Source organism: Peromyscus californicus, unplaced genomic scaffold (assembly GCF_007827085.1).
Source record: "Peromyscus californicus insignis strain IS unplaced genomic scaffold, ASM782708v3 Scaffold_23__1_contigs__length_62951481, whole genome shotgun sequence".
In the NCBI taxonomy this organism is placed as follows: domain Eukaryota; kingdom Metazoa; phylum Chordata; class Mammalia; order Rodentia; family Cricetidae; genus Peromyscus; species Peromyscus californicus.
Window position 1 is genome coordinate 60,266,568 of NW_026294534.1, and position 21,701 is coordinate 60,288,268.

Consider the following 21,701-nt stretch of genomic DNA (forward strand, 5'->3'; position numbering starts at 1 on the left):
TTTCAACTAAAGACAACGTGAGGCTGGAGAGAAAGCTCAGCAGTTAAGAGTACACTGGCTGCTCCTCCAGAGGTCCTGCGCTCAGTTCCCTGCAGTCACATGGTGGCTCACAGCCTTTATGATAGGATCTAATGCCCTCTTCTGGCCTACAGATGTACATGCAGAGCATTCACACATAAAATATAAATCAGTCAGTCAATCAGCTAAAGACAGTGGCTTAGTTAGCTGCTTTATTTTTATCGATTCTGTACTTGAGCTCTCAGACTCCACGACCCTCCTGGGGACAGGCAGATAGCCTCTCTTCTTATCCCAGAGTCCACATGTCTTCTTTTTGATTGGCTTTTCCTTCTTTTTAAGATTTACTTATTGTTGTTTTATGTATGTCGGTGCCTGCCTGCATGTAGGTCTGTGCATTGTGTGTGTCTGGTGCCCACAGAGGCCAGAAGAGGGCATTGGATCCCCTGGAACTGGAGTTAAGGACAGTTGTGAGCCACCATGTGGGTGCTGGGAATTAAACCCCGGTCCTCTGGAAGAACAGCCAGCTCTCCAGCCCTTGGTTTTCTTTTTGAAACCGTCTCTTTGTAGTGTAGGCTGGTATACTACTCGTGATCCTCCTGCCTCAGCCTTCCAAGTGCTAGGATGACAGGGGCATGCTCCCCACCCCAGGCTCGTGTGTGTGTGTGTGTGTGTGTGTGTGTGTGTGTGTGTGTGTGTGTGTGTGTGTGTTTCCATCTTATGCTATGACAAGAGTCCTATGAACAGGGCAGCTGCTGGGAAGTGGGATGTGAAGGGCCATGCCTGGGGAAGCCTGCCTTTGGTATCCCACGTTGGGAGGGACACAAAGGAGGCTGATTGTGGCTGATATCCCCCTTCCTGGGCAGTGCCGCCCACTCATGAGGGCAGCCTGATCCTGAAGCACCTCTTTGAAGTCCTATATTCTATTTGAGACAAGGTTCTCTTGGAATGCATGGTTTCCTTCTGCCTCCCATGTGCTGGGGTCATGTTAATACTGCTATACCAACCTCTAAACTTCAGTGTGAATTTGGGAGGGGCAGATAATCAGACTGTAGTAGCGTGTGTGTGTGTGTGTGTGTGTGTGTGTGTGTGTGTGTATTGTGTGATTCTGTTACTGGTGGAGTCAAGGCCTTGAGCCCCACAGGCCCCCTGATCTCTCTGCTGTTCTAATAATCAATAGCCATGTTGTTTGAATCCTAAATGGTCTTTTAATAAAAAAATCTGGAGCCTTATATCAGGGTGAAAGCTGAAAGATCAGAGAAGCAGAACAGCCAGTCACTAGTTCAACCTCTACGAAATCCTCAGCCTAAAGAGAGAGTTCCTGTTTCCTCACACCTTATGTACCTTTCTCTGCCCTGACATATTACTTCCTGGGATTAAAGGCATGTGTGCTTCTCAAGCAAAGGCTTGGGAGATCTCAAGTGATAGGATTAAGGGTGTGTGCCACCACTGCCTGACCTCTATGTCTAATCTAGTGGCTGGCTCTGCCTCTGATCCTTAGGCAAGTTTATTAGGGTACACAATATATCACCACATTTCCCCTTTTTTTGTCTAAAATAATAAAAGGTTATAACTAATATAAGAAAAACTATATACAATAAGTATATATAATATATACAGTCAAGAATTATATTAACAATGTCCAGTCCATTAACATTTGACAAATTCAGAGAAAATACTCCATTATTAATCCTATTTTGGTGAGTCCAAAATGATGTACTTAATTCATTTTCTATCCTAACTTGTATTACCAACCAAAAACTATCTTTTTATATCTTTCAAACTTATACATTTACACCTCTGTAGTAAGTTTCTTTTCTGAATTTGTTTACAAGGAAAAATATAACTATAACTATCTAATCTTCAACTGCGTCAGAGACCCAAGAAGGAAATAACATTACCTAAGTAAGCAGGAAGTGCAACAAGCGACTTCCAAAAACTGTGAGTTATGACAGAGACAGCTGGCTGCCTGGACAGTCACCTGAGTCCTCTGCGACACTGGGGCATCCATCTTCCACCTGCAGGCCTAGCATAGCTGACAGACTCCTCTGTGAAGTGGGATTTTCTAAAGGGCCTTCCTACCTTGTCTTGACAAGGTTCGTCAGTCCTTTATTTTGTGCCTTGCTGGTTCATTTTGGAACACAGTATATCACCACATAGCCACACTCAGCCTGCCCCTTCCCTCACCCCGTGAACTCCTCTGTCCCACCCTCTACTGCTTTGTCATTTTGTGTGGTGGCACATGCCCTTGATCCCAGCACGTGGTAGACAAAGGCAAGAGGCTTGCCTAAGTTCCATGCCAGCCTGAGCTATGATACAAAGCCCTGTTTCAAAAAGTTGAAAAAGTAAACAGGAGCCTGGGAAGAGGACTCAGCAGTAAGGGTGCTGACTACTCTTGCAGAGACTGGTTCAGGTTCTGGAGTCCAGGTTCTGGGACCTACTTTGGGCCGCTTACAGCCTCCTGTTATGCCAGCTCTAAGGAGTCCAACACCACCTTCTGGCCTGCAGGGGTACTACACTCACTGGCACAGAATATAAAGTACAAATGATGTCACAGGGTAGGCTACTATAGTGCCCAAGCACCCTATGAGGTGGTATGTACCACTCCTGTACTGTTGGAACTCCACCCCTCCCACAGAAGTGTGCTGTGGTGGGCACCCACACTTAATGGCTCCATCTGCAACTCCTGACCACCCACCGTACACCATGATCACCTTCACACACCTCATTGGGGTCCCCAGTGCTGACCATGCCTGCCCCTCTCTGCAGTTAGATGTTGTCCTGGAGACCAACCTGGCCACCATCCGAGTGCTGGAGAGTGTGCAGAAGAAGTTGTCAAGGATGGCACCTGAGGACCAGGAGAAGCTCCGCCTGGATGACTGCCTGGGTGGCACATCGGAGGTGATCCAGCGCCGTGCCATCCACCGCATCTATGGTGACAAGGCCCCCGAGGTCATCGAGAGCCTCAAGAGGAACCCCGTCACCGCTGTGCCTGTCGTTCTGAAAAGGTGTCCCCACCTTCCACTTCCCTCCCTGACTTGGCATACAGAGGAGCTACTAGGGTTCCTTACCAACAGTGTCACCTGACCCAGTCTCCGGGGCTGAAGGCAGGTGCTGGCCCCTGGCTGACTCTCCCACTCCAGTCCTGAGCCAAGTCTTAACAGCCAGGCTCCTGGACTCCTGTTGGTCACATGCATTCTCTCTTTAGGGGGGGGGGGGGGTTCTGGGACCTCTAGACCCTTCTAGAATTTGAGTCAGTGCTTACTAAGCCCACACCTTGTGCATGCCTGTCCATCACCCCTAGGGGACTTAGAACACTTGTGGCAGTACATGTGCTGTGTGTCCAGTTCTTAGGCTTGTGAAGGGCAGACTGACTATAAAACACAAACCTCCCCAGCCCGCTGTTTCCTGACAGGGTTGGTAACGGCTAAGTGGGCAGCTGGGCGCCTGGGAGGAGGTAGAGCCACTGCTGGAGAGACCCTCAGTAATTAGGAGCCCTGCCTGCCCTTCAGAGAACCCACATGGCAGCTCACAGCTATCTGTAATCCGGGGGCACCAGGCATGCATGTGGTGCACAGACATGCAGACAAAACACTCATGCATATAAAATTATAAATTTTTTTTAAAGTAGCCTGCCCCCTTCCTCTCCCTCTCCCTCTGTGTGTTTTTTGGTTTGTTTTGTTTGTGTGTTCACTTGTTTTGGTGATAGGGTCTTATGTGGCCCAGGCCTTGGACTTACCATGTGCCCCTGGCATCCTTTTAACTCCAGATCCTGAGTGCTGGTATGACATCCTGCACCATGATGCTGGGCTCTTTTTTGTTTTGGTTTTTTCGAGACAGGGTTTCTCTCTGTATAACAACCCTGACTGTCCTGGAACTTGCTCTATAGACAAGGCTGTCCTTAAACTCACAGAGATCCACTTGCCTTTGTCTCCCCAGTGCTGGGATTAAAGGTGTGTGCCACCACTCCCTGGCCTTTTTTATTGTTTCTTGAGATGGGGGTTTCTCACTATAGCCCAGGCCAGCCTAGAACTGGACATCCTCTGCCTCAGCCTCCCACATGTTGGCTTGCTTTTGAGGTGCAGACCACGTGTGTACTTGTTGGGAGGAAGGTAGGCCCTTCCCCTGGGGTTCCTGGAGGGTCTGGGCATCAGGTGCTGAGCTCCACTCCCCACAGGCTGAAGGCCAAGGAGGAGGAGTGGCGGGAGGCCCAGCAGGGCTTCAACAAGATCTGGCGAGAGCAGTATGAGAAGGCGTACCTCAAGTCCCTGGACCACCAGGCGGTGAACTTCAAGCAGAACGACACCAAGGCGCTGCGCTCCAAGAGCCTGCTCAATGAGATCGAAAGCGTCTACGATGAGGTGAGAGGCATGCTGAGCGGGGACTGCCGGCCTCCTCACACCCCGGCCGGCCGGCAGAGCTGCATAGTCCTTGCTTTACGGTGGGGAAACAGGTGTGAAAGGCTCCTGCTTGCTGGACTTTGCCCTGGGATTGTCTTTCTGCGGTACAGATTTTTTTGGTTTGTATGAGCGTGAATGTGAGTACAGGTGTCCTCAGAGGTTTGCTATCTTCTTGGAGCTGGAGTTAACAGGTGACCGTGAGCTACCAGAAGCCCAGCTCGGATCCTCTGTAGGAACATCAAGTATTCTTAACTCCTGAGCCGTCTCCCCAGCCCCATAGTGTGACATTTGAGGGCAGTTGTGGTGGCTTGGGGTTAAACACTTGCTTAATTTGAGGACTGGGTTCCAAATGGAGGTAACCACAGGGGGAAAATAATTGTTGAGGTGTCCATATATTAGTAAATCAGTCTCCATTGCTGTGACAAGCATGTGAGAGAGACCATTCAATAAGAGGAAGGTTGGTGTGGCCCTTACGGTCTGCATAGCTCCTCTGTTGCCTTAGACCTCTAACAAGGTGGAAGCATCGTGGTAAAGAGAGAGGAGCATAGGCAAGACACCCTCAGAGGTACAACCCCAGGTCCCCCCCTCCCCAATCAGACCCCACCTGCCCTACTTCCCAATAATACCAGTTAGGAAGCCATCATTAGGTCAGTATCCAGGAGGCCTCATGGTCCATTCACCTTGAGTGATTGGCTCTACCAACTAGGACCAGAGTATCCACACACTAGCACTGCCCTGACGTGCTTTCGTTTGCTGTGACAAGCACCATAACCACAAGGAACTTGGGGAGGACAGGGTTTATTTAGCCTTCAGGTCCGTCGTGGGGCAGTCGGGACAGGAACTCTATGTAGGAGCTGGCACAGAGGCATGGAGGGATGCTGTTTACTGGCTTGCTCAGCTGCTTTCTGCAACCCAGGACCATCTGTCTAGGGGTAGTGCCACCTGCAGTGAGCTGGGTCCCCTCATGGAGGTTCCTCTTCCTAGATGACACTCACGTGTGTCAAGGTGACAGACACCACACACACACACACACACACACACACACACACACACACACACACACACAATGGAGCAAAAGCATTGGGACATAAACAAGCTAGGGCACTTGGGAGGGCAGAGGAAGCCCAGGTGGTGTGCGGCACTGTGGTGGGTGGGGCTCTGGCCGTGGGGTCTTTGAGTACTGAGTTGAGCTTCCCAGCCTTCAGGAAGAGAGTCTGACCTCTGATGAGATGTGTGCTGGCAGACTGGGTCTTGCCTCAGGTGGTGCTTGAGGGACCTCCAGAGCTTCACCATGCACTGACCCGTGAGAGCGGAGGTGACACCCAGCCGGCCCCCAAAAGCTCCCTGTCTAGAGACTGTCTGCCTCTCCACACAGTGCCTAGTGTTGATGGCCCCAAGAGAGTGCCGAGTACAGAGGCACCCCGGGGTGGGGGAGGGGCAAGTAGTGGTCACCTTTGGGTTTGGGAAGGTCTTTATCCAGACCAGCACTATGAGGTTCTCCTGGACAGTGAGCAGCCAGCATGCTCAGAGGCCCTGGGCTCAGCAGGAGGGAGCCTGGCTAAAGAGAGACTAACAGAGTCGCAGACCCAGGACTAAGGAACCTAAGAGCCTGGGGCAGGTACCTATGCTCTGGTTGACTAAGGAGCAGGACAGGTAACAAGCTGTTTTCATGGGGGTAGGGGATAGGATGTGGGGAGGGGCTGTGGAGTGGAGCTGAGTTTTTGAGTGGCAGATGGTGAAGGCCCCTGGTACACTCCAGGGAGAGCTTAAACCCCTGTGGTCAGGTCTGTGGGAAGCCCAGAACGGTGGTTCTGTCATCTCATTGCAGTCCTCTGGTGCTAACGTTGGCAGTGAGAGGGTCTTGGTTTGCCCAGTGGAAAAATAGGCAGGCTGGGGACCCTCCAGCGGAGCTGTGAACCTTTGAGAGGAGAGGAAGGGTGGGGGTGTGCCCCACTTGCTCATCCTTTCTGAGGAGGCTGTTATGCTGGGGATGGGGCTCGGCTGATTGGCAGGCCATGCCCACTGGTTGGCACCTTTACAGCACCAGGAGCAGCACTCGGAGGGTCGCAGCGCGCCGTCCAGCGAGCCGCACCTCATCTTCGTGTACGAGGACCGGCAGATCCTGGAGGACGCGGCGGCGCTCATCAGCTACTACGTGAAGCGGCAGCCGGCCATCCAGAAGGAGGACCAGGGCACCATCCGCCAGCTGCTTCACCGCTTTCTGCCCAGCCTGTTCTTCTCGCAGCAGCGCCCTGGCGCCTCCGACGACTCGGCGGACGAGCGTGACCGCGACGACGGGGAGCCGGAGCGCAGGCGGCCGGCCGATGAGAAGCCCCCCGTGGATGTGCCTCCCGAGCCGCCCAAGGCCCTGGACGACGTGTACAGCCTGTTCTTCGCCAACAACAACTGGTACTTCTTCCTGCGGCTGCACCAGACGCTGTGCGCACGCCTGCTGAAGATCTACCGGCAGGCGCAGAAGCAGCTGCTGGAGCATCGGCGGGAGCAGGAGCGGGAGCAGCTGCTGTGCGAGGGCCGCCGTGAGAAGGCCGCCGACCCTGCCATGGAGCTGCGCCTCAAGCAGCCCAGTGAGCGCTGGGGCCGAGGCCGGGCTACCCTCTGCCCCTTTAGGCCTCCTTGGTGGAGGGTGGTGGAGGACCCAGGGCCCTGGCCTCCCTCGCAAGTCCCTAGAGCCTGGGCTGCTGCGTGTGGTGCGGTTCCCCGGCGGTGAGTGAAGCAGCCGACCCCTCCCCCAGGTGAGGTGGAGCTGGAGGAGTACTACCCGGCCTTCCTGGACATGGTGCGGAGTCTGCTGGAGGGGAGCATCGACCCCACGCAGTATGAGGACACCCTCCGGGAGATGTTCACCATCCATGCCTACATTGGCTTCACCATGGACAAGCTGGTGCAAAACATTGCTCGCCAGGTGAGGCTGGCTGGGGCAGGGCAGGCTCTGGAAACTCCTTGTCTGTCCCTAGCCACGTCACTGTGCTTGCCACCTTGGGAATTGGTCCTTTCAACACCTGGTCACATAGCGAGTCTTCCCTTTAGTTTCAGTGAGATGAAGTTCATGTAACAGAATCAACTGTCTCCAAGTTCATCTATCTCTAAGGCAAACCCCTACACCCCAGCTGTTCCAGCATCCAGAATGAGCCCCAGCACAAAGCCCTGCCCTCCTGAGTTGAATCAGTACAGGAAGTGCTTTAGAAAGCTGTTTCCTTCCAGGGCTTAGTGACCTTTCTTACTACATGTTTCTTCATTTACGTGTGTGTGTTTGGACACACAAGTGCCATGGTGTGTGTGTCATAGGACAACTTGGAGGACTTGGCTCTCTGCTTCCACTGTGTGGATCTGGGGATCGAACTCGGCTCAGGCTGACAGGCTTGGCTGCAAGTGCCTCTACCCACTGAGCCCTCTCACTGGCCCCAAGGACTTTTTTGTTTGGCAGAGTGGAGAGCAAGTACTCTCCACTCTGCCAGGTTCTGGCGCCCCAGGACTTCTGAGGTAAGGCACACACACAAAGTGCCCAGGTCTCCAGAGGCCGCTCACCGGGTTTTCACAAGCAAAACTTCCCCACCCTGATTCTGCACAGAAGTTTCCAGCCATGTAGAAGCGGCTCATCTTAGCAGTGACCTCTGTCCTTCAGAGTGACCTGCTACAGGGCCCTGTCGGGCCTGAGTGGCTGAGTCATATCTGCAGGGGCTCTGACCTGGTATGGGGCGATGGTGCCTCCTAGTGGTAAGTGAGGCCACACCTAGACTTTAAGGCTCATGTTGCATTTCCCCCAGTGGCTTGTGGTCTGACCTCCTGTGACCTCTGTGGAACTATTTAGATGTTCTGTCCTGGGGAGCCAGAGAGCCTGTCTTGTACCCATGTTGCTCTCCTGCCCTACCCCGCCCCGTCACAGCCAGCAGCTGTCATGGTCCCTCCACTGCTTCTCTTTAAGCACCTCTGCTTTTCCTACACGTTCCAGCAGTGAGTCTCCTCCTGTCTCACCCACAGCAGTGGCCACTGCACCTGGTTGTGGGAAAACATGGCTTCCGGGCCCCCCCACAATGTCAGGGAGGTCAGATGGGGCACAGTAGAGGGCCATAGCCCCTGGAACAGCAGCCTCATTATTGTTGGCACTAGATGATTGGACCAGATCGGGCCCTTTGGTTAAAGTTTTTGAAGTAACTTCCCAGGGCTGAGGAGATAGCTCCCTGGATAAGAATACTTGCTGTGTGAAAGCCCCCAGCACCCTGTAGGAAGCTGGGAATGGCAACATGCTCCTTGTCCAAGGGCTGTACTATTGCTGTGATGAAACACCAAAGCAAGTTGAGGAGAAAAGGGTTTAGTTCAGCTTAGAGTTCATTTATGTGTGTGTGTGTTTGGACACACAAGTGCCATGGTGTGTGTGTCATCAAAAGCAGTCAGGACAGGAACTCACATGGGGCAGGAACCTGGAGGCAGGAGCTGATGCAGAGGTCATGGAGGGGTGCTGCACCTAGCTTGTGTCAAATTGGCGTAAAACTATCCAGCATACTTGTGTACCCCACGCTGTGGAGGACAGAAACAGGAGGGTGGCTGGGGCTTGTTGGACATATGTGTTGTTTGAATCTTAAATGGTCTTTTAATAAAAAACCCAGAGTCAGATATCAGGGTGAAAGCTGAAAGATCAGAGAAGCAGAAGAGCCAGCCGCTAGTTCAACCTCTACGAAATCCTCAGTCTAGAGAGAGTGAGATCCTGTTTCCTCACTCCTTATATACCTTTCTCTGCCCTGCCACATCACTTCCTGGGATTAAAGGCATGTGTGCTTCCCAAGCAAAGGCATGAGATCTCAAGTGCTGGGATTAAGGGTGTGTGCCACCACTGCCTGACCTCTGTGTCTAATCTAGTGGCTGGCTCTGCCTCTGATGCTCAGGCAAGTTTATTAGGGTACACAGTGTATCACCACTCATATGAATTGCTCCAGGTCCAGTAGGAGACCCCATCTCAAGGGAATGAGATGAGAATGTTAGAGCAGGGCACCCACTGTCACCCCCTCTTCTCTGGCCTGCATGAGTGAATAGGTGTGCGTGCGCATGCTCTCTCTCTCTCTCTCTCTCTCTCTCTCTCTCTCTCTCTCTCTCTGACACTAGAAACTGTTTTAAAAAGAAGGAAATAAGGAACTTGAGTAAGCAGGAGGCCCATCAGTGGCTGTCAGACCCCTGTAGCTGCTGGCCAGGTGCTCACCAGGGCTACCGTGCTGGCATTGTGCCTACCTTGTCTACAGCGTTTCTGTCTGTCCCCTGTGTCCTGTCTTGCTCTCCTCGTGGAGATGATGGGTGGGCAGGATCCAGGCCATCACCCCGTGGTGCCCAACAGCACCTAGGACCTGCTAAGCTGGCCCAACCCTTCTTTGCGTTATGTCCCTCTTCATAAAAATGGGTGAGGGACTGTTGGTCTCCACACACCTGGGAGGAAGCTTCAGGTGAGGGCAGTGTTTTCAAAGGGCACATTTGTCTCTTCGGGACACTTTTTATACCCAGACGGTTTGCCGGTCTGGTCTACTCTGGTTTAGTCTGCTCTGGTCTGGCTTGGTCTAGTCTGGTCTGTGTCCCCCTCCCCCCCCCCAAAAAAAGACCGTCACTTGTGCCGCGTGACCTGGTCTCCTCCTCCCCACCTGCAGTCACAGACTTGCTCCCTCGGGTGGGGGGCTGTGACCAGCGCCTTCAGGGGTGGTGGGCTGCGGGCGGTGGCAGCTGTGGCCTTGCTCTCCCTGCCAGCTGCACCACCTGGTGAGCGACGACGTGTGTCTGAAGGTGGTGGAACTGTACCTGAATGAGCAGCAGCGAGGGGCGGCCGGTGGGAACCTGTCTTCCCGCTGCGTTCGAGCTGCGCGCGAGACCAGCTACCAGTGGAGGGCAGAGCGCTGCATGGCGGACGAGAACTGCTTCAAGGTGAGAGTTGTGGGGCGGCCTGGGGCGAAAGGCCACGGCCCTGGAAGAGGACTGGACACTGAGCAGGATGCCAGAGGCACTGTCACCACACCTGTGGGCCAGGAGTCCGTCCCTCTTACAGGGCAGCGCCAAGGCCTTGGAGGGTGGTAGGGGTGGGTGACTGCTACTCAGACTATGGCCACCTCCCCAGGTAATGTTCCTGCAGCGCAGGGGACAGGTGATCATGACCATAGAGCTCCTGGACACTGAGGAGGCGCAGGCAGAGGACCCTGTGGAGGTGCAGGTGAGTCTGTACTCAGCTGTGTGGGGGCCCCTGCAGCTTCCATCCTTCCTCCATGCCGGCCACACGTCACAGCGCCACAGTCCCGGTCATGTCTCCCACTCTACCAGTAGTTAAAAAGACACCCATGGAAGCCCTGAAACACTCACTGAGGGCCCTTCCTCTGTCCTGGTACCTGTCACTCAGTGACACTTACTTCCTGTGGCCTCCACAAGTGACCACAGACCAAGACATTGCAAGAACAGAGCCATACCCTCTCATCCTGGATGCCTGGGGTCCAAACTCAAGAGCTACTGAAGTCCCAACTCTCAGAGATGCTAGGAGGCCCCTCATAACCTCTGCCACTTCTGAGGGCTCCAGCTGCTCTAGCCAGATGGTGGCGCACACCTTTAATCCCAGCACTCAGGAGGCAGAGGCAGGTGGATCTCTGAGTTCAAGGCCAGCCTGGTCTCCAGAACTAGTTCCAGGACAACCAGAGCTATACAGAGAAACCCTGTCTCGGAAAACAAAAAACCTGCCTTGTAGTTTGGTGGTAGATGCTTGTGTGGCATCGGCCAGGCCCTGGGTTCCGTCCTCAGTGCTACAAAATAGAATATAAAAATGAGGACTGCCACCCTCTACAGCCTCACCTTGATTGTATGTGCAAATGAGGTCACACACAGGTCCCAAAACTCTGGAGTACCAGAACTACACACACACACACACACACACACACACACACGAGCACACATACCAGGCTTCCCACTACCCTTCCTCTGAGCCAGACAGTCTGTAGACAAGAGGTACAGGAAATGTGTCGGCCTTGGTGGCCACACCTTCCTGTCCTTGGCTGAACTGACTAAACAGGGAGGCAGGCGTGAGGGAGCACAGGCTAGACCTGAACCTGAAGGCACGTGCCCACACCTCCTTGAAGACTAGGATACCCCTGCTGCCTGCTGCAGTCAAAAGCCTCCCTCCCCACAGCCTCTGTTCCTCCAACCAGTACACACACATACACACATGCACACGCACACCCACATGCAGCGTGCGTGCACACGGGACACGCATACACCCCCTGCCATTTTCCATTCCCAAGGCAGGAGAAAACGTTTTGTGGAGTTTGTCCGGAGATTGGCCTGGTTAGCTTCCTGTTGCAGTGATGAACTCTAGACCAAGAGCAGCTTGGGGAGGAGAGGGATGCTTTGGTTTACATTTCCACACCTAGACAAGCAGGCAGGAGCTTACCGGCTTGCAGCTTAGGCCCACCTGCCAATTGGTGGCTCTGCCCACAGTGGGCTGGGCCCTCTACCAATTGGGAGTCAAAATACCCCACAGATAGGTCCACACACTAACCTAATGGAAGCAATTCTTCAGTTGAGGGTCCCTCTTCCTTGGAGACTCTAGGCGGGGCTCCACCCCGAGCCACGCCTCCAGTCCTCACTGGGGATTCTAGGCAGGGGCTCCACCCCTGAGCCACGCCTCCAGCCCCTCACTGGGGGACTCTAGGCAGGGGCTCCACCCCTGAGCCACGCCCCCAGCCCTCACTGGGGGATTCTAGGCGGGGCTCCACCCCTGAGCCACGCCCCCAGCCCCTCACTGGGGGATTCTAGGCGGGGCTCCACCCCTGAGCCACGCCCCCAGCCCCTCACTGGGGGATTCTAGGCGGGGCTCCACCCCTGAGCCACGCCCCCAGCCCCTCACTGGGGGATTCTAGGCGGGGCTCCACCCCTGAGCCACGCCCCCAGCCCCTCACTGGGGGATTCTAGGCGGGGCTCCACCCCTGAGCCACGCCCCCAGCCCCTCACTGGGGGATTCTAGGCGGGGCTCCACCCTGAGCCACACCCCCAGCCCTCACTGGGGGATTCTAGGCAGGGGCTCCACCGCTGAGCCATACCTTGGCCTTTTTATACCGATTTTCTGCACTGTCCTCCTTGGCTCAAACCCTGTACTAAGGTAAGGATACCATATGACTGCCTAGACTTACCCTGCCATGCAGGTCCCAGACCTAAGTATCGTCAGGCTGTAGTGTTCTTTCACAGCAGAACCCTAGCCGGAGGTGTCAGTCTGGGGTTTTGTGTGCACTGCACATCAGCCCCACAGCCATGGGGTCTCCTTATGTTTTGGGGTTGGGGTACAAACTCATGAGCTTCTGATTTGGGATCCAAGATAAGAGGCTGGCCACCTTAGCCCAGGGGATCATAGGGTGTGTTTGTCCCATGCCCAGCACCTGGCTCGCTATGTGGAGCAGTACGTGGGGACTGAGGGTGCGTCTAACTCGCCCACCGAGGGTTTCCTGCTGAAGCCCGTGTTCCTGCAAAGGTGAGTACCGAGCCCCACGTGTGCCGCCTGCCGGTGCCTGGTGTGCAGTGAGATATGGCATGGGGAGGGGATGCGGGAAATGTAGAGGTAATCTTGGGCCGGCAGGAGGCCGCTCCACCCCCGAAGCAGAAGGCGCAACCATCAGCCTTGCTGGAAGAAGCTTCCAGAAATGGAGAGTAGGGGAATGAGGTATCATGCATGCTGGGCGGTCACCGTCGCCTGGTCCTCCAGAGCCCGCAAGTCCCCTCCCCAAGGCCCTGTCCCTGCAGGAACCTGAAGAAATTCCGACGCTGGCAGTGTGAGCAGGTGCGTGCCCTGCGCGGTGAGGCCAAGAGCTCGTGGAAGCGGCTCATGGGCGTGGAGAGCGCTTGCGATGTGGACTGCCGCTTCCGCCTGGGCACGCACAAGATGGTGTTCATCGTCAACTCCGAGGACTACATGTACCGCCGTGGGACGCTGTGCCGTGCCAAGCAGGTGCTGCATCCCCTCCTACCCACCTGAGCCCTTGAGCCCATGAACCTCATACCCCAGCCCCAGGAGTTGACACACACCCTCCCTCAGTTGCAGCCCCTGGTGCTGTTGCGCCACCACCGTCACTTCGAGGAGTGGCACGGCCGCTGGCTGGAGGACAATGTGACTGTGGCTGCTGCGGGGCTGGTGCAGGACTGGCTGATGGGGGAGGAGGAGGAGGACATGGTGCCCTGCAAGACACTCTGCGAGACAGCGCACGTGCACGGGCTGCCGGTGACGCGCTACCGTGTGCAGTACAGCCGTCGCCCTGCCTCACCCTGAGCTGGAAGAGGCCCAGCACGTGAGCCCCACCCCCACCCCAGGCCATGCCCCAACAGGGGCTTTGTCACTTTGAGCCCGAGGTCATACCTTGACCTTAAACAAGCAGGAGCTATAGCTCTTGCAGTGCAGGGTAGACCCCGGGCTACAGCAGGGGCCGTCCTCACGAGGGCAGCCCCCCCTCCCGCAGAGTTCTAAATGCTTATGCACAAGTATTTATTCCTTCCTGCGCTCGTAGTGGTTGTGACTTTCGCAGCAGCAGCTCCCCTGGCTTCCCACGGGTGAGACTTCCCTGTGGGCCCGCGAACCACCCGCTGTCCCCGCAGCTGCCCTCTGCAGTAGCCCTCCGCCGGCCCACATCGCTGTGCCAAACCCACGTTCCAGAGAGCACTTGTTCTCCATGTTTCCTGAGCCGGTTTTTGACCCCGGGCCTGGGCAATGGGGAGCAGGTGTGCCTACCCAGGCCCAACCGCGTGCCTCACAAGGGATCCATGGGCACCTGGAGCACATCCTACTTTCCTGAGAAGGGCGTTGCTCGTGGGACCCCGAGCCGCCCAGGACCCTCTGGGCCTCCATTCCCCAGCAAGGAGCCCGGGCACCTTCGCATGCTTCTGGGGAGCCACTCCTTAACGTTTTTGAGGAATTTCTGTTCCAGCCTTGACCTCCCTTCGCAGCTGTTTTGAATGTAGTTTTCTTTTTCTATTTATTTGCACATTAAAGTTAAATATTGACGCCAAGCCTCAGGGTCCGCCTGTCATTTCCCACAAGAGTTCTGGCCAGGTCTTGCCCATGGCTGTCTCAGGTGGTAACAGCAGCCCACTCCAGAGTCCTTCCCCAGAGGAGCAGAAACTGCCCGGAATGACAGCAGCTCCCCTACCTGGGACTGCTTTCTAGAATATCCTTTCCCAATTATCTTTTCCATACCTGAGTTGTGCAGACACACCACTTTGGGAGTGTAGATGGCACATGGCTAAAGCCACTGACAACCTGATCCCCAGGCCCCACGTGATGGATGGAGAGAAGCAGGTCACACGCACAAAATGACTAAACTGTAACAAATTTCTCTTTTAAAAAATTGTGCTGGGCCGGGCGGTGGTGGCGCTCACCTTTAATCCCAGCACTCGGGAAGCAGAGGCAGGCGGATCTCTGTGAGTTCAAGGCCAGCCTGAACTACCAAGTGAGTTCCAGGAAAGGCGCAAAGCTACACAGAGAAACCCTGTCTCGAAAAAACAAAAAAACAAAAAAAAAAATTGTGCCGGTTAGCAATGGTGGAGCTCATACGCCTTTAATCCCAGCAGAGGCAGAAGCAGGCAGATATCTGAGTTGAAGGCCAGCCAGGGCAGCAGAGTGAGACCCTGTCTCAGAAAAAAAAAAAAAAAGAAAGAAAGAAAGAAAGAAAGAAAGAAAGAAAGAAAGAAAAGAAAAAGAGAAGAGTGAGGAAAAAAAACAAAACCAATAACAGCAAAAAATTTATATTGATGGGCTGGAGAGATCTCTCAGTGGTCAAGAGCACTGGCTGCTCTTGCAGAGGGCCCAGGTTCAATTCCCAGCCCCTACATGGAGGCTCACACCCATCTAACTCCAGTTTCAGGGGATTCAACTCCCTCTTCGGATCTTGATGGGCCCCAGGCAATCCTGAGGCCCACATACATGCTATGTGGTGTGTGTGTGTGTGTGTGTGTGTGTGTGTGTGTGTGTGTGTGTGTGTGTGTCTCAGCAGGTAAAGGTGTTTGCCGCCAAGGCTGAAGTTCAACATCCAGGACCCACATGGTGGAATGAGAACCAACAGACTCCCTCAAGTCCCCACTCACAGTGGGTCAACACAGCCCCACACAAAACAGTGTAGCACTAACTTAGAAGTTCAAGGCCATCCTGGACTACACACTGAGTACTGGTCCAGTCTGAGCTATGAGAAGGAATAAATGTCCAATCATCATGATTATTTATCTTCACAATTCTCCCAGCTGCAGACACTCGCCTAACTCCTCATCAGCTGGTACCCACCGGCCTACTTCTGTCCTTACCAGTGACCTTGGTGACTCCAGGACCTCATATATGTGAAATGCCAGACTCTGCCTGTCTGTGGCAGGCTTAGTTCACTCAACAGGAAGGCCTCAGTGTTCACCTCTGTGGTGGATGTTCCCGAATGCCCTTCCTTATTCAGGGCTGGAACCTAGGACCATCCTGTACCCGACTTGGCACGGTGGTCCTCACAGGCAGCTCTGCACCTTCCCTTGCATGCCACAGTGCTGTTCTTATGGAGGGACTGTTGATGGGCACCCACCACATCTGCTTCTCCCCGACCCCCACTCTAGCCACAAGCATCCTGGTCCAGACATCTTCCTGTGTGTGTGGCTCTGGCCTCAACTCCAGACACGTCATCCTTGAGTGTAGATGGGTCACAATTTCGACACATAATTACCGAACCTACTTGTCCTGGTTGTCCCTGAGAAGCATGGGTCCCTTGCACACCTCTGCCTGGGCATTCCAGGCCTCAGTTTTCCATCCCAGTGCAGGGGCTAACCCTAAGGAACTGCTCGTTCACATCCTGCTAGATTAGGGCTTGTGAGGCAGGAAATGACCATGTTGGCCTCTCTCCCTTCCATCCCCAATTGGTTTCATGTTCCCAGGCTTTGGCCGCTCCGTGCTGGGTTCTGCTGTTCCCCAGCACGCCCTCTGAGGCTAGCCACCACCCCAGGACAGGATGGTGGAGGGGTCCTTGCAGTCAGACTTCTCATTTTTCACATGGCTGGGTAAGAACCTAGGATGCTCAGCGTTCGGTGTTACACTGAACCACGTGCCCCCAGGCTTGTGTGTACTTGCCTCTCTGAACCTCGATTTCTCCTTCTATTTCTCTGTTCCTCCCCCCACCCCTTTTCAGAAAGCTTTGTGTGTGCACATGTGGAGGCCAGAGAGCTAAGTCACGTGGCTTCCTCTATCACTCTTCACCTTATTTTTGAGACAGGCTCTCTCTCTGATCCCAGAGCTCACCGATGGGCTATGTGCACTGACCAATGAGCCTCCAGGGCCCTCCTGATTCCACCTGTCAGCTGGGGTTTACAAGTGTGCTCTGCCATGCTCTGTTGTCATGCACGGGTGCTCTGGTCCTTATGCTTGCATAGTGGCATCTCCATAGCAACCTTCTCCCCACCATTTTTTGTGGACTGTTTCTCACCACATAGCCCAGGCTGCCCTAGAAACTGCAATCCTCTTGCCTCAGCCTTCAAGTTCTGGAGTGACAGGCAGGCCCACCACCTCATGCGAACAGTGGGTCCCCACTGAGTATTGCCTATGAAAACTCCCCACAGTGTCTAGGATACCAAGGCAGTTCAGGGGCCCTCTGTAGAGGCCTGGTCATCTCCTTCACAAGTCATGACTGGAACTTTGAGGACAGGTAACCAGTGCCTCCAAGGGTCCCCAGACCCTGCCTTACAGCAGGTATTCAGTGTCAGGTCTAAGGAAGGGCACAGACCCCCTCAGCTATCTCCACCTGACCTCAGAATCACATGGAAGCCTTATTTCTGCACCTCACTTTACTTCAGGTTATGCAAAGAGCTGGGATAATGGCAGGGTGTCCCCCAAGAGGACTTGAAGTACTCTGGGAAGCAACAATTGTTGATGTGGCCTGTAGTTTTTTGTTACATACATACAATCACTATTTATGTATTTATTTATTTATTTGAAACAGGGTCTCACTATGTAGCCCTGGCTGTCCTGGGACTCACTACATAGACCAGGCTATCCTTGAACTCACAGAGATCCACCTGCCTCTGCTTTCTGGAGTGCTGGGATTTAAAGTTTGCACCACCATGGTAGCCTTGTGCATGTGTGCGTGCGTGTGTGTGTGTGTGCGCGCCCGCGTGCGCGCGTGTACCTGCATGTGTGAGTGCACAGATGCACCTCAGATGCCAAGGTGCCACACACAAGGCCATCAGACAGCGTGTGGGAGTTCATTCTCTCCTTCCGCCACGTTGGTCCTGCAGATTGAACTCAGAATGCCAGGCTCGGTGACACGGACCTTCAACTGCAGTGTCATCTCGCTGGCCCTTGTTGGCCTGCTCTGACAGAGCCAGGACACCCTGGGATGGGCCATTGTCCTGCCAGTCACAGATAGGAAGTAGGGGGTGGCTTCAGGAAGGGCTAAGAGCCCCACATGGTGGTGACTTGGAGGAGGGCTGGACTGTCATCCAAACAGGAGTTGTGTGACTAGCCAGCAGGAAGTGGCTACTTGGTCCACAGATGTTTCCTGGGCCGGGTGGGGCGGAGAGTGTTGTGGAGATGGAGTGGTGGGGGTGGGGATGGGGCTGAAGCCCAGGACCTTCTTCTCCATCCTTGGTCCTGTTCCTTGTGAAGCATCTTGGAGAGACAGAGAGACCTGGGCAGGATACCCAGATCCCCTAAGCACACACAGGGTCTCCCATGGACTCCAGGATGAGTAAGCATACCCTAGTGGGTCTGTGGGGGTGGGAGCTCTGCTGCAGGGTTATCTCCCTGAAGGTACAGTCTGCTCTCTCCTGGGGCTCCGGAAACTGGGGGCGGGAGGACAAGGCAGGAAGCCCCAGGCTACAGCCAAGAAGTGGAGTCTGACCCTGGCAGCATGTCCTGGCTGCTGCTGTGTCCATTGGTGCTGGGGCTCAGCCTGGCAGAGGGCACCCAGACCCCCAGCATCTATGATGATGGAGAGAGTACCGGGGGAGGCCATGGTGAGTGAATCTGTCCCTTGAAGGGGCAGAACAGAAATGGAACCACAGCTAGGCAGGCTTATAGCATTAGGTCCCTAAGTCCTAAGCCTTTGGGGCTGGGTTATATCCTTCCACTCACCAGCCCAGGGTTCCTGAGTGCTGGAGTGGGGACACTGAGGCACCCACAGTGCCTGAGACTCACAAGGTCATCCTCCCTGCATCTTGTGTCCCTACAGGCAGGGCTGGGCATGGGTTGACTGACATCCCCTCTCTCCCACAGAAGGCACTGTGAGTCCCACGGACCCAGCCCAGCTTCACCCACGAGGCTTCCCGGGCAAGTTCTGTGCCAACGACAGTGACACGCTGGAGCTCCCCGCCAGCTCTCAAGCACTGCTGCTGGGGTGGGTCCCCACGAGGCTGGTGCCTGCCCTCTATGGGCTGGTGGTGGCCGTGGGGCTGCCAGCCAATGGACTGGCACTGTGGGTGCTGGCCACGCGGGTGCCCCGCCTGCCATCTACCGTCCTGCTCATGAACCTCGCGGTTGCGGACCTGCTGCTGGCCCTGGTGCTGCCACCACGCCTGGCCTACCACCTGCGTGGCCAGCGCTGGCCCTTTGGGGAGGCTGCCTGCCGGATGGCCACAGCTGCTCTCTATGGCCACATGTACGGCTCAGTGTTGCTGCTAGCTGCGGTCAGCCTGGACCGGTACCTGGCCCTGGTGCATCCTCTGCGAGCTCGTGCATTGCGTGGTCGGCGCCTGACCACTGGGCTCTGCTTGGTGGCCTGGCTCTCTGCAGCCACCCTAGCCCTGCCTCTCACTCTGCAGCGGCAGACCTTCCGGCTGGCTGGCTCCGATCGCATGCTGTGTCACGATGCACTGCCCCTGGCGGAGCAGACCTCCCACTGGCGACCGGCCTTCACCTGCCTGGCTGTCCTGGGTTGCTTTCTGCCGCTGCTGGCCATGGGCCTGTGCTATGGGGCCACCCTGCGTGCACTGGCGGCCAGCGGCCAGCGCTATAACCATGCACTCAGACTGACAGCCCTGGTACTGGCCTCGGCTGTGGCCTCTTTCACACCCAGCAATGTGCTGCTGGTGCTGCACTATTCGAACCCAAGCCCCGAGGCCTGGGGCGATCTCTATGGAGCTTATGTGCCCAGCCTAGCACTCAGCACCCTCAACAGCTGCGTGGACCCTTTCATCTACTACTACGTGTCCCATGAGTTCAGGGACAAGGTACGGGCCATGTTGTGTCGCCAGCCAGAGACCAGCAGCTCTTCTCAGGCCTCCAGAGAGGCTGGAAGCCGAGGGACTGCCATTTGCTCCTCTACACTTCTGTGACAGGTGGTTGAGGCGGGAAGGGGCATTTGGGGTTGACCAGATCTCCCCTTTAACTACATCCCTCCTGAACCCCCAGGATATGACCTTATTTGGAAATACAGTTGGTGTGGCCGTCATTAGTGGAGCTGAGGTCCGTGGAAGAAGGGCGGAGGCCGATGCCCTCGTAAAAGAGGAGCCATGATCCTAGTGCTATGCACCTGTCACCCCTTCACAAGGGAAGGGTGGAGGGAAGAGGGCTAGGAGCTCAGGGTTATCTTTGACTACATAGTGAATTCAGAGCTAGCCTGGGCTATGTGAAACCCTGTCCTTAAAAAAAATACAGTAACAGAGCACAAGAATGTGTAACTATGGAGGCAGAGAAGAGTTATGAGGGCCACAAGTCAAGGGATGCTGAGGGTGGCTGGGGTCACTAGAAACCATAAGTGAGACAATTTCTCCCTCAAAGCCTCAGAGAAACCCACCCCTGGACACCCTGATCTTGTCAAGGAGACTCTTAGGACTGTGAGCCAATAAACTCTAGCCTTTGTGCTTTGTATAGTGTGTGTATAGTGTGTCTGTATGGTGTAGATGCTTGTGCATGTACGAGCCTGTGGGTATACAAGGAGGCCAGAGGATGACAGGTGCCTTACTCAATTCCTTCTCTACCTTGAAATTTTTGTTTTTTAATTATTTTATGGCCTCATGGTGGTGGCACACACCTTTAGTCCCAGCACTCAGGAGGCAGAGGCAGGCAGATTTTGGAGTTCAAAACCAGCCTGGTCTAAAAAGTGAGTTCCAGGTCAGCTGGGGCTACACAGAGAAACCCTGTCTCGAAAAACCAAAACAAAAAAGAATTATTTTATGCGTGTGGGTGTTCTGGCTGCATGTATGTCTGTGCACTATATGTGTGCCTGGTGCCCACAAAGGTCATAAGAGAGCCCCCTTGAACTGGAGTCACAGATAGCTGTGAATGGAACCCCGGTCCTCAACAAGAGCAGCAGATGCTCTAGACTGCTGAGTCACCTCGACAGCCTCCACCTTAACCTGTGAGACTAGGTCTCTCGGTGGATCTGACTTACTGCCTATGGCTCGGTCTGCATGTGGCCCAGCCCACAGCATCAAGTTGGGGTGCACTGTGAGCAGGTTCTGCTGACCAGCTTGTTCTTGGGCCAGCACAGAAAGTGCAGGCACTGTGACTGCTGAGTCCAGCCTGGTGTCTTGCTCTAAGACGCCACTACATGTGCTCTAGCTGGAGGCTGGTGGCCCCTGCTCTGGGAAGACAGGGGACGGGAGGGGGACAGTCACTGGGGAGGACAGCTAACTGGACGTGCCAGCTTTCAAATCTTCAGATTGTGATCACCCCGAAGTTTAGAGTCAGACCCTCTCAGGCGTTTGGAAGTTTTGAATGTGTGCCTTAAGGAACTCTCAGGCCCACAGGGTCCCTACCACAGGCTGAAACTTGAAGATGGTAGGAAAGGAGACTGGCACAGATCTGCCCCAAACTGGGCAACACTGCAACACCAGGAAGCCCACCCCAAACTGCCCCATGAACTCCCCCAATCCCACTCAGGCCCAACACCAGCCTTCCCTTTCCATAGCCCCTCCCACCCTGCACCTCCCAGCCTTGAGTCCTGACTGCTGTGTCTTTGGACCTTGACTGTTCCCTGCTTTAACCCCCGTCTCTGATCTCACAAACCTTTTCTGGAGTCAGAAGGGATGTGCCCTGGTTGTGGGAGGTTGGGCAGCAACAGTGGTTTCTACAAACTCAGGTACCTGTGTGCCACCTACCTGCACATGGACCCTGAGCACAGACCTGGGCTAGAAGGACTGTGCACTCATGACATGAAAGTGAGGTCTAGGGAACCAAGGGTGACAGCTGACCGGGTGGAGAGTGCGGAGCCAGGTAAGTAGAGAGCCTGCCGTTGGTATGCAAGTCCAGGACAGAGCGCTGGACACACACACACTCACACGCACACGCACTACTGGGGTCTGCTATGTCCA

General features: G+C 54.9%; 2 protein-coding genes across 2 annotated transcripts in view; both read left to right on the top strand.

Annotated features, from left to right (window-relative positions):
- The window catches only part of Sin3b (SIN3 transcription regulator family member B), a 37,465-nt gene extending 23,027 nt beyond the window's left edge, over window positions 1-14,438 (top strand). The window contains exons 11-19 of the mRNA XM_052752497.1: window positions 2,785-3,023; window positions 4,193-4,376; window positions 6,457-7,000; window positions 7,169-7,338; window positions 10,161-10,334; window positions 10,525-10,617; window positions 12,818-12,912; window positions 13,182-13,386; window positions 13,474-14,438. Coding sequence (XP_052608457.1) covers window positions 2,785-3,023; window positions 4,193-4,376; window positions 6,457-7,000; window positions 7,169-7,338; window positions 10,161-10,334; window positions 10,525-10,617; window positions 12,818-12,912; window positions 13,182-13,386; window positions 13,474-13,704 — 1,935 coding nt within the window. The 3' untranslated portion in view covers window positions 13,705-14,438. The remainder of the gene's footprint in view (window positions 1-2,784; window positions 3,024-4,192; window positions 4,377-6,456; window positions 7,001-7,168; window positions 7,339-10,160; window positions 10,335-10,524; window positions 10,618-12,817; window positions 12,913-13,181; window positions 13,387-13,473) is intronic.
- Window positions 14,439-18,298: 3,860 nt separating this feature from the next.
- On the top strand, window positions 18,299-19,721 carry F2rl3 (F2R like thrombin or trypsin receptor 3). The gene is made up of 2 exons (XM_052751778.1): window positions 18,299-18,404; window positions 18,664-19,721. The coding sequence occupies exons 1-2, from the start codon at window positions 18,299-18,301 to the stop codon at window positions 19,719-19,721; spliced, it is 1,164 nt and encodes a 387-aa protein (XP_052607738.1).
- Window positions 19,722-21,701: the final 1,980 nt, after the last annotated feature.

Coding starts and splice junctions, on each gene's coding strand:
- F2rl3 (XM_052751778.1), top strand. CDS start 18,299: ATGTCCTGGCTGCTGCTGTGTCCATTGGTGCTGGGGCTCAGCCTGGCA. Junction 18,405..18,663: donor GAGTACCGGGGGAGGCCATG/GTGAGTGAATCT, acceptor TCTCTCCCACAG/AAGGCACTGTGAGTCCCACG.